The sequence below is a fragment of the Melospiza melodia genome, chromosome 3 (genome assembly GCF_035770615.1).
Source record: "Melospiza melodia melodia isolate bMelMel2 chromosome 3, bMelMel2.pri, whole genome shotgun sequence".
NCBI lineage: Eukaryota > Metazoa > Chordata > Aves > Passeriformes > Passerellidae > Melospiza > Melospiza melodia.
The window spans coordinates 102409966-102431362 of NC_086196.1; the positions used below are offsets into that span (position 1 = coordinate 102409966).

General features: G+C 55.6%; 2 protein-coding genes across 9 annotated transcripts in view; one reads left to right on the forward strand and one right to left on the reverse strand.

Annotated features, from left to right (window-relative positions):
- Positions 1–10957, forward strand: part of WDPCP (WD repeat containing planar cell polarity effector) — a 148301-nt gene extending 137344 nt beyond the window's left edge. For all 8 annotated transcript variants that reach the window (XM_063152336.1, XM_063152338.1, XM_063152334.1 and 5 more), the window contains 3 exons: positions 1734–1828; positions 3280–3308; positions 9275–10957. In XM_063152336.1, the coding sequence (XP_063008406.1) occupies positions 1734–1828; positions 3280–3308; positions 9275–9325 (175 nt within the window). In that variant the 3' untranslated portion in view covers positions 9326–10957. The remainder of the gene's footprint in view (positions 1–1733; positions 1829–3279; positions 3309–9274) is intronic.
- Positions 10958–14470: 3513 nt separating this feature from the next.
- Positions 14471–17817, reverse strand: OTX1 (orthodenticle homeobox 1). Its single transcript, XM_063153497.1, has 3 exons — positions 17342–17817; positions 16712–16863; positions 14471–16036 (listed from the first exon to the last, which is right to left on the reverse strand). The coding sequence occupies exons 1-3, from the start codon at positions 17436–17438 to the stop codon at positions 15278–15280; spliced, it is 1008 nt and encodes a 335-aa protein (XP_063009567.1). The 5' UTR covers positions 17439–17817; the 3' UTR covers positions 14471–15277.
- Between the last annotated feature and the right edge of the window lie 3580 nt (positions 17818–21397).

Consider the following 21397-nt stretch of genomic DNA (forward strand, 5'->3'; position numbering starts at 1 on the left):
CCATTTCTGTATCTTAGACTCAGATAAATGTAGTGCATTGAGTACTTCCAGTGCCTTGAGCTCTTAGGTAGATTTATATGCATTAGACTGAACTGGTTAAGTTCCTTTTATCCCTGCTGGGCTTTTCATGTCTGTTGACTGTAAAACTAGAAGCTCAGTAGAGGTAACATCTTCTTCTAAGCCTTTGGATATACATGAAATCCTCCCAGTACTGGTCAATTTTAAAGACACATCCAAAGAGGATGGAGGGTTTTAAGCTCTTTTAAAATATAAAAATAGAAGGGTTATGGCAATTTGGCAGCCAAAAAAGCAATTTGCGGGTCTCGGCAGAATCCAAGGCTGTGTGTAAGAAAGCTGATCAAGACACTACAGAGGAGATAATGGGGTCGAAGAGCAGAAGAATCCCCCCGCTTTTGCAACCAGCATAATCTGGTCTCCAATGAAGTTTCTTAGTTTCTTACACTGAACCAATAAAGCTTAGTGTGATGGGAGAGTTGCATTACTGCAGCTTAAAAATGTCTCTAGAAAGCTGATGAAGAGAGGTGCTTTTAGTTGCTTTACATGCGCCCAGCTGCTTGCATAGCTGTCTTCTGGCTGGTAGTGGGAAGACAAAAGCATGAGGAAAAACTCAGCTTTTTCTTTAATTATTTATGTTCTCACCAGTAATAAAGGGCTTTTTATGTCTGGAATGTATTATTTGTATTATCAAAGCTAAATGAGATTTTGCACTGTGGTAGTGAAGAAATTGGTTGCTGCACAAAAGCATTCACATTTTTATTCTCACAGCTGCACTGCTGTTGTAGCTGAAAGTCACCCTTGAGTAAAACACTACTTGAGTCAAACATGACTACATCCACTGAGGAGGAAAAGCTACCCAGATGATGAGAATCCTCCCAAAAGGGTTCCCAGTTGGCCTGGCATTGGATGTTTAGTTTATTTTCTCTACTTGACTCATTCTTGATGAAAGCAATGCTCCCTTGGACTTCACCAGTGCCTGGCAGGTTGTGGATGGCAGGACAAGCAGCAAGTCAGCAAGCCAAGGTGGCACAATGTGGCCTCCAGGTTTCCATTTCCACTGCACTGGGAATGGATTGCCTTTCCACATGGCTGTGTAAGCAGACATTGATGATGGCTGAGGAAACCAAGACTAGCAAAACAAAAAAAAATCCCCAAAAAACTAAAACAAAATAATAACACCCCAACAATTTAGTTTGCATCTTCCATAACAAATAGTTGATGCCTTCCTCCCTGCACCTCTTTCACAACTCGGATTTCAGTGATGAAAGTGGTGTAGAGACAAAAATTTCAGAAAATCAGTGCTGTATTTTGAGTCTGATATCTTCCTCTCCTGGCATCTGCCCAACTTCCTCTGTGCAGGGCTGCCAGCAGTGCCTGGTGCCTGCTATGTGTGTTACATGTCCCCAGCCTGTCCTGCTTAACAAAACTGTAATTACTCAAAACACCACCAGCTTTATACCTCGTCTTTGAATGACAGGACAGTGCTGGAGCGACTGCATGGCCAAATGAGCGATCCTAGTGACGCTCAGTCAACAAACCTACTGGCATCTGATGGAAAAGAGCTGCAGTTTGTAGCCAGGAAATTGCACAGGCTGCTGTATACTTAAAAAGATAGAAAACAAACAGAACAGCTTTACTCTGCTCTACAGTGTCTCCCCAGCTCTGCAGGCATTTTTGCTCCCTCTCCTTCTATCACTTCTGTTTTGTTTTCCAAGACCCACCAGCTGCAGACAAGCAGAAGACGCTGAGCCTGGAGCGGATGGCCACACCACCTCCCTGATCAAGAAAACATTTTCCAGCAGCCAGGAAGGTAAGTGAACAAGTCTTTTTCAAATATGCACAGAGGGATGAAGCTAGAAATATTGGTAATTCATATCTTGAACATTCATTTGGGTCCAGGAGAAAAAACAAGGCATTGCAGCATGAGCTCGGTTTGTGTATTCCTAGCAGGGAGGACTCAGCTACTGGCTCATGGAAAGTAGAATAAGTCAACCAATCACCTGAATCTCCTTATCTTGCAGCAGTATCCCTGATTTAACACAGACGGGCAGGCTTTGTTACTCCCAGCTGTTGTGGCTCTGTTACTGTGTGCAGCAGCAGCAGCAGAGCCTGCCCGCTTCCGTGGCTGGGGCAGCAGCAGCAGCGCCCGCGGTTCCTGCGGCACTGGGAGAAGCGAGGGCGGCTGCCTTGCTTTGGCAGCACTTGGCATTCCCATCACAGCAGAGCCCAGGGAGTGCAGCAGTCCAGCAGAGGAGGAGGCCAGCATGAGAAGGTCGTGGTTAAAGAGCTGTCCCATGAAGGAAGTCAGGCAGGGATAGGTCAGAGTGTTTGCACAAGGGGTGAGACGAGGGTTTTATCTCCTGCCCTCTCCGGGTGTCCCGTCGCTGTACAGACAGGGAGGTAGGAACAGAGCCAGTCTCCAGGCATGGGGAGGCCAGGTGGTTCCTACAGCCACAGCTGAAAGAGATTATTTCAAACAAGCCAGTTATGGATACACTTCCAACTTGCAGTGAAGCTGAACTTGCCACTGCCACAACGGATCAGTCCTGCTGCCCCCTCACCACCTTCGTCTACTCACGTTCTTGGGACCATGCAGGGAGCTGACAGCACATTAACCCAACCCAAAAAAGCTGTTAGTTTTCTCTCCCGTGGGCTTCTGTCCATCCCATGAACCAACCTGCCCTGTGTGGGGTTTAGAAGACACCACAGACAGCACCAAGCAAGGGGCAGAAGGACACTGCCTGCAGCAGGACTTCTTTTTGATGTTGGCAGCTGTTAATTCAGCTCAAGCTGTAACATGAAGCCTCATCCTGAAGCAGCTCCTGCAGCAAGCTGGCAGCACACAGCCCTCCCAAGACAGAGGTGAGCACTCAGGCAGGCAGCCCCACCACCCCAGGGCTCCCCCACTGCAGAGAGAGCGGCGTGCTGCAGCCACGACTGTCCCAGCCTGCCCATCCCAGTCCTGAAACAGCTCAGGACTACCTGGGATCCCTGATCTGCTGCTGGCCTTGCATCTCCACACTGCCACAAAAATCATGGTTGCTTTAACTTGTGGTGTTTGAGGGAATATACATATCCTACGTGTATAGACTTGTATATGCAATATATTAAGTATTTTAATTCATCCATTGAATAGCATGATATAAAATAGCTTTCTTTATCAAAAAAGTGAAAGTAATACCTCTGTTTGTTTGGGTTTTTCAGTGAGTTAAATGGAATGTAAATAACATGGTGGGTGTTTTAATTTTTTTTTCCTTGAAGGAAATATGAAAGCCGTTCCTTCAGAGCAGGTAACGCATTTCTGATTTATTATTTTATTTCTGCTTATTATTATTTACTCTATTTTGAAGCTTCCTGAAACTCCCCAAGCCTGTCCATGCAAGCTGTCTGCCTGCAGGGCTTTTGCTGGAATTGGTAGAAATCCTCCTCTATGGTTCTGCTAGAGTAGGGCTTCACCTGCTGCTTTGTGTTGAGCACAGCACATGAAGCTCTCATCCTCCAGCCACATTTATCTTACACGAGCTAACCAGCACTTGGCTTGGCACTTCCAAGAGGAAAATTGCAGGGAAAAGGGGTGAAATGCTTCCCTATGGTTTCATTATATCTCTGAACTGATTTAACTGTGAGGTGCTGCATCCCTTCCCACACGGCCAGCCTCCAGGCCTTGTCCCTCCACCAGCTCAGGCTTCCAGCCTGCAGGAAACTCACTGTGGGGGGAGAGGAGGAGAAGGGAAACCTGCCCTGCCCCCCATGTCCTTCATCTGCCACGGGGACATTCCCTCCTGGCCTGGTTTGGGATCCCAGGTGTTGGGAGTCAGTGGGGGTGCACAGAGAGCACAGATAGAGGGTGAGCCTCTCTGCAGAGCTGGTGAGTCAGCAGCATGCAGCACCAACACGCTGCCTCAGTTCTACACTACAGGAAAAACTACAATAAAATAAAACAAATGATAAAATAACTCGTGGCAGCACCAATGAGGGCACAAGAGTGCCTGTGTTTTAGCCTTCTCCCAATTACAATTCCTGTCTAAACTTTTATTTTTGAGGCCAAAGTATTCAGTGTTTGGCCTCAGTGCAAACAGATCATAAAAAAATAAAAAAAAATTGAAAGAAACACTTCAACCTTCCAGCAGAGCAGGATGGCACTTATTTATTTCTTTCATTACAAAACCAGCCTGTGCCAAGTAAAATTGTGCTCTAAGAGCTGTTCTACCAGTCCTGAAGCACTGAGGAAGAACACACAGCGGCCCCACCTCTGCAGCTTCCTGCAGGCCCCTGTGCCTTTGCACTGGGTGGAGGATGGGCACAGGCTGGGGACCAGGGGCCAGAGTTCACCACGTCAGGGTCGCACCAGAGGGAAATCCTCATCTCACAGGACCTCTCTGTTTGCCTTTGGGTGATCTTGGTGGCCTCAGGACACAGAGTGAAGTAAAGCACAGCAGCAAGGATGGTCTGGAGACATTGAGAGGATTCCTGGGTTTGCAGCTGGGTCAGCCAGCTGTTCCTCCCCAAGCTCTGGGGAAGATGTCCTTGCATTCACATAAGCAGTTTAATTAATAAACTGAGAAGTTCATTTGAAATCTCTGGACTATAACAGTGAAATCCACAAGCCCAGACATTCAGGCTGTATAAGGAGAATGATGCACAGAAGAAAGCTTTGCCATCATATCATTAAGGACTTACCCAAGGGAGTGGTTAAAGCGTTTTTTGGTTCCAGAAAGTTACTGCAACTGAGTGGTCACTGTTGCTAAAAGCTGGTGGGTCAGAGTGTGACCTCTGTGACCTGGGAGTAGTGTTTTGATTTCAGCACACATCACAGAGCTGCTTGTGCACAGGAAAATGGGGCACGTCCATCTGAGCTGCTCTGGACGCAGGGAAGGGAAGCAGCAGCTTTGGGCTGCAGAGGAACATGGCTGGCAGGGTAAGGGGAGCCTCTAGTGCACACCAAGGTTTTTGGAGAAGGACAGCCACCCATGTAACACTAACTATATGCTTCCATAAAGTTACATTTCCATAAAGAAAACATTTCCATCAACATTTTGTCTTGACTTTTAATGGCATGTGGAAATTCAGAATTCTTGCAGCAGCTGGGTACCAGCACGGGAACCAGCACCCAGCAAATCAGACCAGACCCTTCCAGCTGGACCGACCTGTGGCTTTAGTCCAACACATCCCAAATCCATCCCAAACCCACCATCAGCAGCTCTTCCCTGGACACCACCAGCAGCCTGCTGCATGCTGCTGCACTCCTGAGGTCCATTCCTGAGGTCCCCCTTTCACCCCGCTGCCTCCCGGGCTGGCGTCCCCCTGACTCCACTTCCCGCATTGCTTCAGCCGGAGCTCGCACAATACTGGGCTTGGTGCCACCCAGGGGAGCACACCCAAAACCCGGCCCTTCTTGCACAGGCAATTCTGCAGGAAGATCCCTGCAGCTGGGAGCCAGAGGATTTGCTTTGCCCTCCTTTGCCAGTTTGCTGGGGAAAGGCTGGAGCCAGGGGTGACCTGTTCCCAGCATAAAGGGCCACTGAGGCCTCTGCAGGGATGGACCTGACACGGGCCTGCCTTCTGTAGGTGCATCACAGCACATGAGCTCCTCACTCGCTGCTGCTCTCAGCTATGAGGAAGCTTCTCCTCCCTGAAACTGTGGAGATCGTGCAACAAACTGTTCCCAGTGACCTGCCAGAGCAGCTGGCTGTCACACAGCCAAGCAGTGCTCAAGCTGTTGAACAAGATTTGTTTTCTGGAGGAGAGCGTTAGTAGTAGCTCAGAGACGAGACTGTGCTCCCATGGGGGTCCTTTGTGTCCCCCCAGCACCAGCACAGGTCACCTGTGTCCTGCCTGCAGCCCAGTGGTGGGAGGGTGATCGTGGGCAAGGGCTGCTGAGGTTTCTCAGCTGGCAATAGGACAATGCTGCCTTAGGTGGCTTTGCCAGACAGGTTTTAGGCGGGCCAGAGGATCCACCACTGATCACAACGGTGGGGATTGAGGACAGATGGTGGAGGAATGAGGATAACCTGCAGCTTTCCTTGTCGTGTGCATGGCTTGTGTGGGTATGGCTCCTCAGGCAGCAGGGCTGAAGCAGGTGAGAAGTGAGCATCCCGTGCTCAATATTGGAGTGGCCAGGATTTGGTGTTCGTGTTCCATCCTGGAGGTGAGATTAGGGTGGCCTGGAGGACTGTGCTGCTTGAGAGTCAGCCCAGCCTTGTTGCTCTGAGCAGGGTGCTCCCAGAGGCCCCTCCTGCTCTGCGTTATTCTGGGATTTGATAATCTTGAGCAGCTGTGTAGGTTGGTTCAGAGCTTCCATGTAGCAGGTCCCAGAGATGGATCAGTGAAACCAAGGCTCCAAACACCTTGGTCACCTACCTTGGTACAAACAAGACCCTTTGGAAAATGTTAATCTCAACTGCTCTCTTGATCCTGGACCAGAGACTGATCCAGACAATTTAAGATGCTGAAGCCAATGGCTCCTTATAACTGCCAGGTGATAATCTATTATCACTCAGTGGATTGTCTATCACCCAGAATGGTTTTATGTTGTGCTGTTCAAGGGGAACAAGGCATTCCCAGTGAAAAGCAGTGGTACCCATGGATCCTAGCAACAGGCATGTCCTTCCTCCTAGTCATTCCTGCAGGTACCAGGCAGTCTTCATCTAAATAAAACAGGTGTTTAAAATAATTTCCTGGGGCTTCTTCATTTATTCTCCTCTCTTGTGAAAAGTGTTTCTTTTCTTCCTTCTTGTCCTTTCCCACCTTCATCATGCCCTTGGGAATAATCCCAGGAGAAAAAGCGTAGCCTCCTGGGAGCAGTACAGCAGCACGGGGAAGAGGCGTCTCTGTATTTCCCACTCCAGGAGAGCAGAAGGATCCTCTGCTCTGCCTCAGACCTGTGGAGACAGAGCAAACCACTGCCTCCATGCTGCCATCCCTGCAGGTCTGGGATGACTTAGTGGCTTTTCAATTACAGGGTGTGCCTTCCCATACCGCTCCTCCCTTCGCCTGCCGGAGCGGGACCACATCATTACCATGAAAACCCCACGATCTGAACTCTCCAGGGCACAAGTAGATGCTCTCCTGTCAGGATATTCATGTTTTCCTTCTCTGGAGGACCAGCAGCTCCTTACCATAGGGAGCAGCACTGCAGTGCTGGCTGCCCCTGTTCCTGGACAGCTCTCTGCCTGCACAATGAAAATCAGCTCTCATCAAATTATCACAGCACCTTTTATTGCTGGGGTGGTCCAGCAGAAAGGTGCAAATATCAGAGGAGGATTCCAGTCATTACCACTCTTCAGCCTTTGGTTAACATTAAACACCTCTGCAAACTTCGTGCCACATCACAGGCTTCCCACGCGACACCGCCAGGTCTGCTTTAGTGTGACCAGAGAGGTTTGCAAATAGGATTTTTTTAAAAGTATTTTTTTAAAAAGCAAATAGGTAGGTCTGCAGGGCTGGGTTCTTCTTCACATCTCCCCAGACAGAGGCACAAATCACAAATCACAAACCCTGGTCAGATACCCACCTGATGCACTCTGGACCCTGCACCTTGAGTAACAGAGACCTACCCAAATAGCCTTGAACTCTTACGTGGTCAAACGTGCTGCGGGATCTTTTTCCAGCCTGCATTCACCTGCCCCTCTTTGTCCCCAGAGCAGCCACCAGCAGAAACCCCTCTGCATAAGGCCCTGACACAGTTCTGGGGACAAAAGAGCCACCTCTTCCTTACCTTTAGCCACTGATGCTCCTCAGGGCTTTACTGAAAAGAAATCATGTTTTTTGAAGCCTCTAGCAGGTGTCATTCAGAGAGCCAGGAGAGCCCACAGAAAGCTTGAAACCACCCAAAACCCAAGGCACATACACACAGCCCCACCATGAGGGCTGCTGCCAAGGAAAGGCACCTCATAACCTCCCTGAAGGGAGAGGTGCCTTGCTGAGCAGAAGTCCCAGTGGTGAAGCTGTGCTTCACATTTCCACACTGGAGTAACCTGATGGGGTCTGGGATGCAAGCACTGGTTCAGCTGGGACATCAGGGACACTTTCAAATCATCTTCAAATACCTCTGAGGGTTTTCAAGGGCTTGTATTTTATCAGGGCCACCTCTCACCATCTCCCTGCAAGGGAAGAGCCAAGCCATGGGCTGGAAGCTCAGTGTCCATGCAGAGCTTGTTTGGAGCCATTGCCCTTTTACTGCTCCCTCCATCTACTGACATAGGGAAGTCATGGAGGGAATGCTGTTTTGGAGGGAGATCTCTGTCTCTGTGCTGAAGTGCACATGCCATGAGATGGAGCTGCTGCTCTGGTAAAGGTTCCTTGTGAAACTTCAAGAGTTGGGAGATTTTTTTTTTATCTTCCCTGAAGTCAGGGAGCCAGGGAGTCACTCACATGAGTCCTGTGCACCCTCACCAGTGCTCCCACAGCCTGACACAGCCTGACACAGCCACCTCCTGGGCCCAAGCCCACCCCCTCTTCCCACGCCAGCCAGCGTGTTGTGCCCTCTGAGACGGGACAAACACACGTTTCCCTTTGTTTCCAGCTCCACACCTAGTTTTTTTCTTTGCATCATGAAGGGCTGGCTACTCATCTGTAATTCAAAAGAAAGCAATGACTCACTAGACTGCATCTCTTTCCAAGGCAAAGCATTTCATGCATTTCGCAGGCACGCTAGCCCTAGCCCGGGTTATGAAATAACCTCTGCTGGTGGCACACATTCTCCCCATCTCCATGTCCTTTGAACACCCAGAGGGCTCAGGCTTCCACCCTGCACAGGCACAGAATGCAGGATGGGGATTTGTGCTTAAATCACTCATGTGCATTGTGTGAGGAATGCCAAATGCCATCCCCACTTTAAAACCTGGCTGGCCACATGTGGGCATTAACCCAGCTTAATTAAAAGGTAACAAAAACCTAAAGTTTCACTTTTGCCAATAGGTTTCCAAGCACCACGTGAGGGATCTCAAAGGCAGGTGGAGCCTCGGCTGCCAGCCCCTCACATCCCAGGGGACACCATGCACGGTCCCTGGAGCTGCAGCCCCTGGTTCTCCCAGGAACAGCAGGGTCAGAGGGGTGTGAAGGGGCTTAAAAACAGATGAGAAATGCCTTACCTTGAATGGTTTTGTGGCTACATCCTTCATCCCCAGGCCACAGTGGGGCAGGGTCAACAATTGTCTCTTCTCCCTGGGTTGGGGTGGTGTTTTGATTCCTGTGTTTCCATCCCCCAGTGCCTCTCCCTGCAGCCTGCTTGATCCTGCCTGTCTTTCCCCCACAGGAGACTGGAGACAGTGGGTCTCTCCAAATTGTGCATTTTGGGCTAGTGTGACTGAGCTGCCAAAGCAGAGAAGAGGAAACCTCACTGAGGTGCTGAAGTTCACAGGAAGCCCTTCAGCAAACTTCCAGCCAGCCCTGGGTCTGACCACTGGCAGATGACAAAGTACTAGGTTTAGAAAATATCCTGTTCTTAGATCTCCAAATTATTTCTGAGTTCATATTGATATGTCCACACAGAAAGTGCCCTGTGTTTGCATGTGGAAGGGAACTTGGTGACATTTTCATCAAAGGTGTCAAAAAAGTAATTGGTGATCCCCATTTACTGGACAAACTCAGTGCTGAAAAATTTGGTGGGGTTTCTTGGATGAATCCATAAGCTTTTCAGGAGGAAGTCTGTAATTCTCTATGCATTATATGTTTTTACAATCTTCACTTGGAAGCAGATTTGAATTTCCACTTAAGGCTCTGAAAACCGTCCTATTGAGATACCAGCAGATAAGATCTTCACTCAGGATACCTCTGTGAAAGAGCAGCCTTTCACAGTCAGCCGCATTTTTCAAAGAATGCTCTCAATTTTCATATCTAGATATATCATCTTAGTTGAATAACCATTATTTTGCCTTGAAAAAAGATGCGGAGCCTCTTAAGCATCATTCCATTGGAGTCCAGATTTTAATCTCCCTCCTCTAGCCACAAAGAGAAAATGCACTGAGAAGGGGACCTGTGCCAGCCCTCTCTGTCTTTTTCTGGCAGTGAAGAGGGGCGAGCATCATCGTGGGTCCTTCCTCCCACCACCCGATGGAGTGCAGAGTGTATGGACACGGATTTTTTGTGCTCTGTCACAGGCACGTGTGTGGGTTAATCTTGAGCTTTCTGGGCAGTACTTTGGGTTGAAACCCAAAGCCAGCGAGCTTCTTGAAGTTGGTTTTTATGCAGTGAACAAATCTGTACAATAGACTGAAAATGAAGGCACAATGTAAAAAAATAAAAAACCGAAACCCACAAGCCATTAGAAGTATTTCATTAACAAAAATTCTCCTTTTGCCCAAATAAAATATTTGCGGTCCACTTTCCCCTATGAGTCAAAGTTGTGCTGCCTGATGGGTGATTTTGGTTGCACCCTTTTGGCACTTCATCCCAATCTACACCTTTGCATGCATGTATTTGAAAGAGACACTTTGGTTGGAGGTTTGAAGGGAGCCAAGGGCTTGCAGCCCACAGGGTTTTGTACACTCAACAGGGCAAAACAAATAAAGAGAGCTTTGGAACAGAGCAGCTGCTGCCTTGCAGAGCCGAGGTGGTGACGGCCGGGCTGGTGCCTTAAATGTCCCACGGATTGAAGTGGAATTTCTGGAGAACACACAGCACGGCGCTGGACCACGGTGACAGGGGCTCGTTCAGCCTAAGAGGCTGCAGCACATGGCCCTGCCATACAGCTATTTTGCTGAATTGCAGCCATATTTCTGTCAGTACAAGTGATGGTCTATATGAGGGATTAATCTGACACCAGACAGTGATTCTTAATCCTTCAGTATATCATAATCTATTTACTTTGCATGCTAAGAGGATTTCAGCTTAAAAATATACAGGAAGTGATACCAGAAATGTACATAAGGTCCGGAATGCTGTTTCCTAAAATTGCAGTTTTTCATTAAAAATATCCTCACATGGTTTTCTTGGAAAAGTCCTGTCTGTCCAGGAAAAAAAGAAGTGTTGAATAGGGGTTTAACTGGAAATAGGCAGATGTTTCCCTTTAGGCTTCATCCCTGTGACCATTTTCACCCTCCTCCTTCCCCACAGCATTTTGTGCTTGCCAGTGCGACATGAAAGGAGAGCTCTCTGGTACAGCAGCTTCCTCCTCTGGGAGGTTCACCTGCAGACTTTTCACTGACAGAATCAAAACAGGTTTGGAACCAACACGGGATTTTATGTGCATTAATTGCTGCTCAAAGTGTAAGAATTAGCAGCGACTGGCTAACACAGAGGTCAGCACAGGGAAAACCACAAACCAGTGGTTCCTTATTCAGCTATAATCACCTGTTTTCTCTGCTCCCTGCCAGGAAGGCTGCCTACAAAATAACTGTAATAAGTCATGTTAGTGGGCACAACTTCTAAAACTTACAACAGAATTTTTAGTTAAAATTCTTTGATAGTTTAAGTCATGCTCAGCCATGATGGTTTGAGTTCCTGCACCCAAAACAGGAGTTGCTCACCCCAGCCAGCAGCAACCCTGTCCAGCCTCTGCCCACCTCTGCATGGCCCACTAAGGGTGTTCCCATCACCACCTGTCCCAGCTCCCTGCCACACGCAGGGGTTCAACAGCAAAGCAGGGACACAACCCAGAGCAAATGCTCTGTTAACAGCAAATAGGTCATGGATTATTCCAGGTCCGTGAAGCACCAGCATAGAAGATAAGGGCAGCCCAAGCTCAGGAATGTTCTCCCCTCTGTCCCTCCTCCTGCTCACCCCACATCCTGGCCCTTCAGTTGCTGCAGGAAAGCCCCAGGTGCCTTTGGCAGAGGCAGCTGCTCGGGCAGGGGCAGGAGCTGGGGGCTGAGCCAGCCCTCGGCTCTGCGGCCCCCGGTCCCGGCAGCTCCGTGCTACAGCAGCAAGTGCAAATTGTATTAAAAAAAAAATTAAATAATAATGGTAGCCATGCACCCAGCAGCCTTCTTGCTGGAGAGGTAAGGCACGAGCCAAGTAGGCAGCTCTCTCAGAACCAGGTTGCCCTAAAAAGCTTGGCAATCCTGCTGGTGCCTGCCCCTGGAGCCGGGCACCAGGCGCCGTGCCACCTTACCTGCCGTGACTCATGCTCGGGTGGCAGTGCCTGTGCCAGCCTGGAGGGAGCCCACACTGGGACAGGTTTGCAAAACAGGGAGGGTGCTGAGCTCCCCCAAACGCAGGCATGACCCTTCCCAGCCTGTGCTCACCCACCAACACCCGCTTGGGAAGTCAAGTCTTGCCCACCCTGCTGGCACCGACTGGAAAAAAATGAAACAAATGGAGCTGAGCATTGAGGGCACAGCCATGACTTGGTGTGATCTGACCAGGTCTCCTCTCGTGCTCCAAAACCACCTGTGCTCAGCACCAGCTCCAACACCATGCTCCAGGTCTGTGTGAGTGGGACAGGAAAAAGCCCAAACTGCAGCATGGGAATTGCTGGATGAATCACTGATCAGTGGCACCTGGTGTTCCTGGTGCCTAAAGCGGGGGGAAAAGTGCGGGGACACGAGCATCCCTTGGAGTCCAACATCCCAGAGCAGAGCCCTGGCCCAGCCCCACTGTGGGGCACTGGAAGAAGAGGTTTAGGACCATGTCACCAAAACCAAAATTCAGGCTCCCCTCTTGGCTGTGTCTCTCAGCATCACTTACTGATTTATAGTGGAGCACAGTTTACAAGGATGATGAAGTGTGCATCATTTTTGTTTAAAGAGGAGGTGTGTGTCTGGGGGATTTTGTGTTGTACACCTGCTGGATCTTCTCTCTCAAGTGCTCACTAAATCTGGGAGGGCAACTCGGGTTCATTTTGTGCCCAGCACAGATTTATTTTTTTTTCTCCCCAGCCCCAGGAGGGCTGTGAAAATTTTTTCCCCTTTAAAAGGAAGGGCTTGGGGATGCATGGACCGATGCACCAGCACACGTGGCCCTCACTCAAACTGCCTGTACAGCCACACTTTGGTGATTGCAGAAGAGAACAATTATTTCATAGTGGAAGTATAGATATCTTTTTAAAAAATACTTAGATCTCTTTTATCCATATCCATGCACAGAAGGAGACAGCAAGGAAAAGAACCACTGAAAGAAAACTGCCCTAACACTGACTCAGCCCCTGGAGCCCTCCCGCAGCTCCCTGCTGCACCGATGGGTGCGGGAGCCACCCCCGCCCCGGGGCTCTGCCACGGCCACGACCCCGGGATGTCGCACGGGGCTGGCGCGGGTGACTCCCGGGGCTGATCCCGCTGTTTTCCCGGCGCAGCATCGCAGTGCATCCCCGATGGCTCTCCCCGGGATGCTGGGGCGGGAAGAGGTGGTGAAATCCTCCCCAAAGCAGCCGAGGGAGCACCGGCCCCTCTCAGCCCTCTGCGGTCCCGGGGCTGCGGGGACACCAGGGATGGGGACACACGGCACAGCCCCGGAGCTCCCAGGTGCGGTGAGCACGACTGCAGGACCACGGGGAGTGGGATGGGGATTTGGGGCTGCTCCCCGAGCAGCGCTTCAATGCCCCAAGCAGGGGAGCAGCGACTCGCACCCCCGGTCCTGTGCGAGCAGGAACAGCCCCAGCACCAACAGGCAGCTTCCAACAACTGAAGCGAAGCTCTGGGTGGGGGGAAAAGAGGGCGAGATTGTCACGAGAAAAAAAATTCATCTCCCTTGGCTGGACCGCGGCCGGCAGCGGCTGAGGATGGCACGGCCGGGAGTCGTGGCTGGGAGCGCCAGTGCTGAACCCGCGCTGAGGGACAGAGGGACGGAGGGACAGAGGGACGGAGGGACGGAGGTCCGGCCGGGTGTCCCTCGCACTCCGGCACCCCGGCCCGCCCGTGGGTCCCGGGTTTGGCGGCTGCGCCACCGACCCTGGGGACAAATCGCAGTTTCGGGCAGTGCCCGCCCGTCCCGCGCGTCCCTTGGGCACCACGGGGCACCGATAAATCCGTAACCAATTTAGCGCCAATTAACGTGGGAGCGGGACCCCAGCCCGCACCGGCAGAGGCGGCGGTGGGTACCCCCTCGGAGCGCTCGCAAACTCATCACACACATCCCCAGCTGCTAGGAACCCCCAGGAAATATTTCCCTGCTCCTCACTCCCCCCAGGGAAGTTTTATGAGGAAGAGGAGGCAGGAGGGAGGAAGGAGGACACGACACCACTACATTTTTTAGTTTAGATTTTATTGGGGTGGGCGGGGAGAAAGGAGGGGGGTTGCCTTACAGTCGAAGGGGTTACGGCATCAAAAGTCACACGTACACTGTCCCTGTCCCCGCTGCGGGAAGCGCCGGCCCAGGCAGGAACGCGGGGCTGCAGCCCCGAGCCGCCCCACGCACCGACCGACCGACACGAGGGGCTCGAAACAAGCGAAACGAAAACCGAACCAAAAAACACACTCCGAAAAGCCGTGCGCCCCCCCGCCCCAGCCCCCAACCAGAGCTGCTTATCCCTGCAACCCTCCCCCCAAAAAATAAACCAAAACTTTTTCTTGCAGCTTTTTTGTTTGTTTGTTTCCTTTTATTAATTTTTTTCTCCAAAAGTTTTGGGTTTTTTGGTCTGCAGGTTGCGGATCAGCTGGGCAGCCTTTCCTCCCTCCCCCTTTGCCTCCGTTCTGGACACCTCCCGTGGCTGCTTCCATGCCCCCTCTCCCTCAGCCCCAGGACGGCACAGCCAAGCTTGTGCGGAGCCCTCGAGGATGGACGGAGGACACGACACCGGGAAAGATTCGTTCTTTTAGGGAAGAAAATCGAAATTTAAAAAGATTTTTTTTTTTTTTTTACGTTCTGTTCCATGTTAGACTCTAGATAAATGCCAACCCAACAGCATCAACTAAAAATAATCGTGGTCACTGGAACGGACCGAGTATTTACATAATTCCCGCCGCTCCCCGCGGCAAGAGGCTGTACAGGACTGGCGAGCCGGGAATTCCACACCCGCAGGGCTGAGGGTCCCCGCACAAAGCCGGGGGCACTGGCAGGGCAGGAGCCAGCCTGCGCCTCTGCCCGGGGGGCAGCGGGGGACACGCTTGGCTTTTTAATTTTCTTTTCTTTTTTTTTTTTTTTTTAAACTCCTCTTCTGTTGCGTTTAAAAAAATAACAATTATAATAAACCTGGTGGAGTGGTGCAGGAAGCAAATAAATATCAGTCAGTAGAGATGGGGGCGGCAGCACCTCCCCAGGACATCGCCACTGCTAACGAAGAGGGAGGAGGAGGAGGAGGAGGAAGAGCCCAGAGTCCTGCCCGGGAGGCGGTGGGGAGCCCCCGGGTGGGTCAGTGGCAGCTTGGGGGACGGTGACCGCTCCCTCACAAGACCTGGAAGCGCCAGGACGCCTGGTCCTTGTAGTCAAGGCAGTCGGGGGAGTTGAAGTTGAGCTTCCAGGAGGCGGCGGCGGCGGCGGCGGGCTCCTTGTAGTCCAGGCAGTCGGAGGAGTTGAAGGGCAGCCCCGTGCCGCCGTAGCCCTGGTGGTGGTGGTGGTGGTGGTGATGGTGGTGGTGGCCCGAGCTCTGGCTCAGCGGGTGGTGGTGGTGGTGGCCCGGCACCGAGGAGGGGCCCATGGGGCTGAGCTGGTGCGGGTGGTGGTGGGAGTGCATGGGCGCCAGGTAGGAGCTGCAATCCACGCCCCCGAAGTAGGACGAGGAGGGCGGCGCGGGGTAGCCCTGGCCGTAGCCGCCGCCCTGGCTGTAGGACACGGGGTAGGAGGCGGAGGCGGCCGAGGCGGCGGGGCCGGCCCGCTGCATGCAGGAGGCGGCGGCCGGCGGCAGCGGCTCGGGCACCGTCACCCCCGCGGGCGCCGCGCCGGGCGAGATGGAAGCCGGGCTCCAGATGGACGACGCCGGGGTGCTGAGCGAGGCCGGGGCGCCCACCGGGGCCGAGGAGGCCGAGCTGGAGGAGGAAGACGAGGCGGAGCTGGAGGCCGCTGCCGGCGGCGTGAACTGCCCGCTGCTCTCCGAGCCCGAGCTCTCCCGGGCGGGCGAAGATTTCTTCTTGGCCGGGCGGCTCTTGGCCCCGCCGCCGCTCTGCTGCTGCTGCCGGCACTTGGCGCGGCGGTTCTTGAACCAGACCTGCGGGGAGAAAACGGGGCGCAGGGCAGCAAGGAGCGCGGGGGGCTGAGCAGGGGCCCAGACAGCCCCAGAAGGGGCTGCGAGCACTCAGCCACCCTCACCCTGGCACCAGTTCTCCCAGTATCCACTAACACCGCGCTCCCCTCACACCCCAGATACAACCCCAGCCCTGCCCGGACACCCCACGGCCTGCCAAAGGCAAGGATGGCCAGGACCAAAGGCTGTGGCGTCCCAGCTCCTGCATATCTCTGGCACAGTGACAAAATATGGATTTAGGGGACAGATCCTGTTTTGGGTGCTGCCCGCATATCCCGCCCTCCTGGGTATCCAGTGACCAGTGCCCAAAGGGAACAACCTCTGGGATGCACCCAGGTAGTAGGGCTGCTATACCCTGGAGCAGGTGGAGGGTGACAGAACAATATAAATAAAAATAAAATTAATACAAGAGAATAAAAAATAAAGATAAACGCTCCCTCTTGGGCTGAATGTCCCCACAGCGGGACAGACAAGCAGATGGGACCCCACACGCATCCCTGTCCCAAGGAAAGAGGGATGAGCATGGATGGAGCATGAGTGCGGATGGAGCAGCCGGTCTGAGCAGCACCAGCTGGGCTGGGGTGGTCCTGCGTGCCCCATCCCACGGAGGTGCAGGATTCCCCCGCGCAGGGCCGGTACCTGGACTCGGGATTCGGGCAGGTTGATCTTCAGGGCCACCTCCTCCCGCATGAAGATGTCCGGGTAGCGCGTCTTGGCGAAGAGCGCCTCCAGCACGTCCAGCTGCGAGCGGGTGAAGGTGGTGCGCTCCCGCCGCTGCTTCCGCGGCGTGGCTGCGGGATGAGCAGCGCCCTCCGGTCACGCCGGGCCCCCCGCACGCCCCGGCACGGGGAGGGAGCCCCGGTGTCCCGGGACAGGGCCCGAGGAGCGCCCAAGGGCGGCAGCGACCCCGCAGAGCCAGGGCGGCCCGAGCCCGTCCCGCTGCGGGCAGGGCGAGGGGCACAGGGCTGGGCAAGGGCCAGGCCTGGCTCCAGCGGGAGCCACGGGGAGATTTCGTTGTGCGGAAATTAATTACTTTTTTTGGGGTTGTTGTTCAATTTGAAACTTCTTTATCCTTAGAAATCCCTGGGAAAACGAAGCCACCCCGGGAGAAGGGGGAAAATTCAGCTAGACCCGAACATCCCCAGGCAGGGGTGAGGCAAACAACCAGCCCGCCTCCCACCCTCAGCCGTGCGGCCCCACCGGCTCCTCCAAACCCGCACGGATGGAAGGAAGATTTTCCCCTCCGCTGTCTGGGGCCGCGGCACTCACCCGGATAGCCCACGGAGGGATGCAGCAGGTCCATGGCGGGGCCCGTCAGCCCCAGCCCGTTCATGCCGTAAGGGGGCTGTTTGAGGTAAGACATCATGCTAGAAGCCGGGCAGTTTTCCTCCAAAGTCCGGCAGGAAAAAAAAAAAATCAAAATCAAATCGAATGTATGGGGTGGGGAAGGGGGAAATTAAAGAAAAAAAAAAAAAAAACTGACGAAAAAGAGCCCCCGAAAAAATACCCAAATAAGAGGCAAAAAAAAAAAAAAAATTTTAAAGCCAACGACAATTTAAAAACGGAGCACAAAGTCGGCTTGAAAGGAGTTTTTTTCGTTCAGTCCTGCCGTCACCGCCACGAGGTCCTCGAGAGATAGCAGGTGAAGTGAGAGAAAAATAAAAACGAAGGAGAAAAAAAAATCAAAATAACAACGAAGATCGAGAAACAGGCGGATTTCTTCCCCGCGCAGAGGCGAGGCCGGAGCGCCTGGGGAGAGAGCGGAGAGAAGCGGGTGAGGCTGCGGCTCCTGCCCGGGCTCCCGCGGGGCTGCGCCCACCCGGCGCGGGGCTCCCGATGGTTAATTTTATTATTATTTTATTATTATTTTAGTTTAAACGAAGGCCAGCCGCGCGCAAGTGCCGAGAGGCAACAGTGCCCGGCGATCGGGAGAGATAAAGCAATTATTTAAAAAGATAATTGGATTAGGAATCAAAAGGAGGTATCAGAGGAGGGAAGTATAATTAATTTAAAAGCGAGCAGACGGGGACGTTTTAATTAGAAATGGATAAGAGTTAAAAAGGGGAAAAGGAAAAGAAGAGCGCGCCGGCAGCCGAGCGGGGACAGCGCGGGCAGCCGGGACGGGCCCGCCCGGGGGGACGCGGCGGGAGAGCGAGACCCGGCAGCGCCCAAAACGCCGCGGACGAACCGGAGGGGAGGAAGGAGCGGAGGGACCCGGGCGGCCCCGGGGGCAGCCCCCGCTCTGTGACACCGCTGCCCCGGCGGGGCAAAGCGGGGACCCGCGGGTGCCGGGCGGGGTTCGCGGCGCCCCCCCGGGCCGGGGCCGGGCGCAGGGCGGGTGGCAGAGCCGGGACCCGGCGTTGCATAACTTTGTCGGGGACGCGGCGGAGCGGGCCCGTCCCGGGAGGAGAGAACGGCGAAGAGGAGGGAAATAAAAGTGAAAAAGAGAAGAGAGGGAAGGAAAAAAATCCCGAGGCAGCCCCGGCCCGGCCGCGCTCACCACCCCTGGCCAGGGCGCCGCGGGCCCGCTACGCTCCGTCCCGGCGCCGCCGCCGCCCGCCCGCCCCGTCGGTGAGCGCGGTGCCCGCCGCCCCCGCCCGCCTCACCTGCGCGGCCACCTGCGGAGCACTGAGCGCCCGCCCGGCGGCGGCGGGGGCTGCGCGGGGCAGCGCGGGGCGGAGCGGGCGGGGGGCGCGGAGGGGGCGCGGCGGGGGGAGGGAGGGAGCGAGGGAGGGAGGGAGCGAGGGGGGCCGGCAGGTGAGAGGCGGGCTGGGGAGGGGGCCGGGGGCGCTGCCCGAGCCGAGCCGCGCACCCCCGACTTGTCGGGGTACCCCGCGTTACCTTGCCGGCGGCCCGCGCTGTCGGGGCGATGGAGCCGCGGCCCTGATGAGGATTGATCACCTACCCCCGGCCCTACCCTTGTATGTGCGCGCAAAGCAACTGCGTAACCAGCCCGGCGCCAATCCCCGGCCGCTCCCCGCCTGACTGACAGCCGCCCGGGCAATGGCAGCGCGGGGCGACGGCTCCTCCGCACCGCCCCGCGCCGCTCCGCGCTCCCCCGCGCACCGAGCCCGGCGCCGCGGAGAGCCGGCCGGGGAGCCAGGGGCGCGGGGGGCGGCGCGCAGGGCCCCGCGCAACCTCCGCGGAGAGGGCGGGCGGTGGGAGCTGCTGGAGAAGTGCGGAAGAGGGAGGGCCGCTCCGCGCCCGCGCAGCTCTGCCCCTCCCTCGGGATGCCCCCCAGGCCGCTCCGCGTCCCTGGCGCCCGGGGAGACCGCAGGAAAAGTTTCGGGCGCCGCCTTCGCCGGCACGGAGGGCGCTCCTGGGGAGGGGAGGCGGTGTCGCGGCCCCCCCATCCCGGCGCCCGCGGGCTCTCGCAAACTTTGTGCTCTAAAATCGCAATAAAACTACAGCGACCGCACCTTTCCTCGCGTGTCCCGAATTTAGGGGCTGCTACGCTCCGCGGAGGCGAGCGGGCGGGGACAGGGGCGAGGTGACACCGGGCCCTCCGCGCCGCTCCGCGGGGCCCCGCGCTCGACTCGGCGCGGCGGAGCGGCCCCGGACCTCTGAGAGGCTCCGGTGCGCGGCTTTTGTTGGTCTCCCCAAATCAACTCCCTCTAATTGCAGCGGAGCTGAAAGCGAGCTAATGTTCAAAGGCGCTGCCCGCCGGCCCCGATCGGAGCTCGGTCTCCCGGGGGGAAGACTTTCCCCCCCATTTTATTTTGTTGTTGCTGGAGTTTTTTCCCGTCTTTTCAAATCTTTTTCATGCGCGAGGAGAGAACCGTCTAAGCCGGGCGGGAGGGAGCCGATGAGTAGAGCGAAGGAGGTTAGCAAGCTCCTCCGCTCTCCCGCAAAAGTCAGCGACACGGGCACTTTTCCCCCTAACAAAGGCGCCACGGCCCATTCACAAAAAAGCAAAGGCAGGAGGAGGGAGGAGGAAGAGTTTGCGGGGACAGTTCTCCCCCCTTCCAGCCCCTCTCCCCCGTTTTGCCCCGGTCCTACGGGGCAGTTCCTGGCTCGGGCTGCGCTCCCCCCGCCCCCGCCGTCTTCCCATCACTTTTCCCGGCCGGGGCAGCCCCGGTCCCGGCGGGCAGCAGCCCCCGCGAGGCTCCCCCCACACCGGGGGTCTCCGTGCCCTCCGAGCTCCCGCAGCTCCCGCCGTTACCCAATCCCCAACTGCGGGCGCCTCCCGGCAGGCTCGGCCGGGGCTGCGGGCAGGGCGGGCGCGGGGCTCGCCGCCCCCCGAGGTGACGGTCCCGGCCACTCCGGTCCCCGCTCGCTCCGCCGGACGGAGCCGGCGCCCTCCCCGCTGTGCCCAGGTAAGGTCGGCGGCAGGGCGGGAGCCGCGGGCGGGCGGGGGCCGGGCTGGACTGCGGGACCCCGGCCCCGGCGAAGGGTTCGGTCCGGGGCCTCCTGCGGCCGCTGTGCCGCGCTGGGGGCGAAACACGGGGGACACACACACTCTTATTTTGCCCCCAGCCCAGCGACTGAGTTACTTTTTCCTCTTTAGGAGCCAGGCAAACACCGGCTTCCCCAGAAGGAGAGGATGCCCGCCCGCGGCCCCCCTCGCCCCAGGGCAGCCTCACTGAGCTCAGCAGCTCCCGGCCGGGCAGCAGCACCGCGGGCTTTGCCCCTCTCCCCTCCCGAGCCTCCTTCGCGCTCCGCAGCCGCGGAACCCTCGGAGTGCGTTTCCTGCCGTGCCCAGCTCCTGTGTTTTTACGGGAGGGCAGAAGAGCTCGGCGGAGCCCGCTGCCCCAGCCCCCCCGGCGCCGGGGTGTTCCGCGCATCTTCCCAAACTTCGCATGGGGCCAAATCCACTTGCGGGCCCCGGGGCAGCCCCCGGTTTCCCAGGCCGGTAAATCCCGCGGCACCGGCGGCCGCTCGCACAAACCCGGGAGCTTCCCTTCTCCCAAAGGGGGACTCCTTTTGGCGAGAGCGGCAGGACAGCGCGGAGCGGGCCGCGGTCGCGCCTGGAGCCGCCGGCGCTGTTGCGGCCCCGCAGGGCTCCCTCCGCTCCCCCGGGTGCGCTCCTTGCGCGCCCGCGCTTTGGCCGCGCATCCCCCGCGCCGCTGGCGGGCGGCATCGGCCCCGCCGGGAAAAGTTTTACCTCCCCCTCCCCGAGTTGCATTTTATTAAAATCAAACGAAAAACTTTTCCGTGCGCTGCGTTTCGTTGCGCCGGGCAGCGGCGGCGGCCGGGGCGGCCCGGGGCGCGGAGCCCGCTGCCCCTCCCGCCGGGATCGGGACCTTCCCGCCCCCCGAGCCCCCTCCCGGCCGACCCAAGGCGGGAGGGTGAAGGGAGTTTCCCAGGTAAAGAGGAAAGCGGCTG

What these genes read in the sequence shown, in the direction of transcription:
- OTX1 (XM_063153497.1), bottom strand. Translation starts at nt 17,438, where the DNA reads ATGATGTCTTACCTCAAACAGCCCCCTTACGGCATGAACGGGCTGGGG. An exon ending in TCCCTCCGTGGGCTATCCGG is followed by an intron (nt 16,864 to 17,341) that starts GTGAGTGCCGCG and finishes CTCATCCCGCAG; the next exon opens with CCACGCCGCGGAAGCAGCGG. An exon ending in TGCCCGAATCCCGAGTCCAG is followed by an intron (nt 16,037 to 16,711) that starts GTACCGGCCCTG and finishes TTCTCCCCGCAG; the next exon opens with GTCTGGTTCAAGAACCGCCG.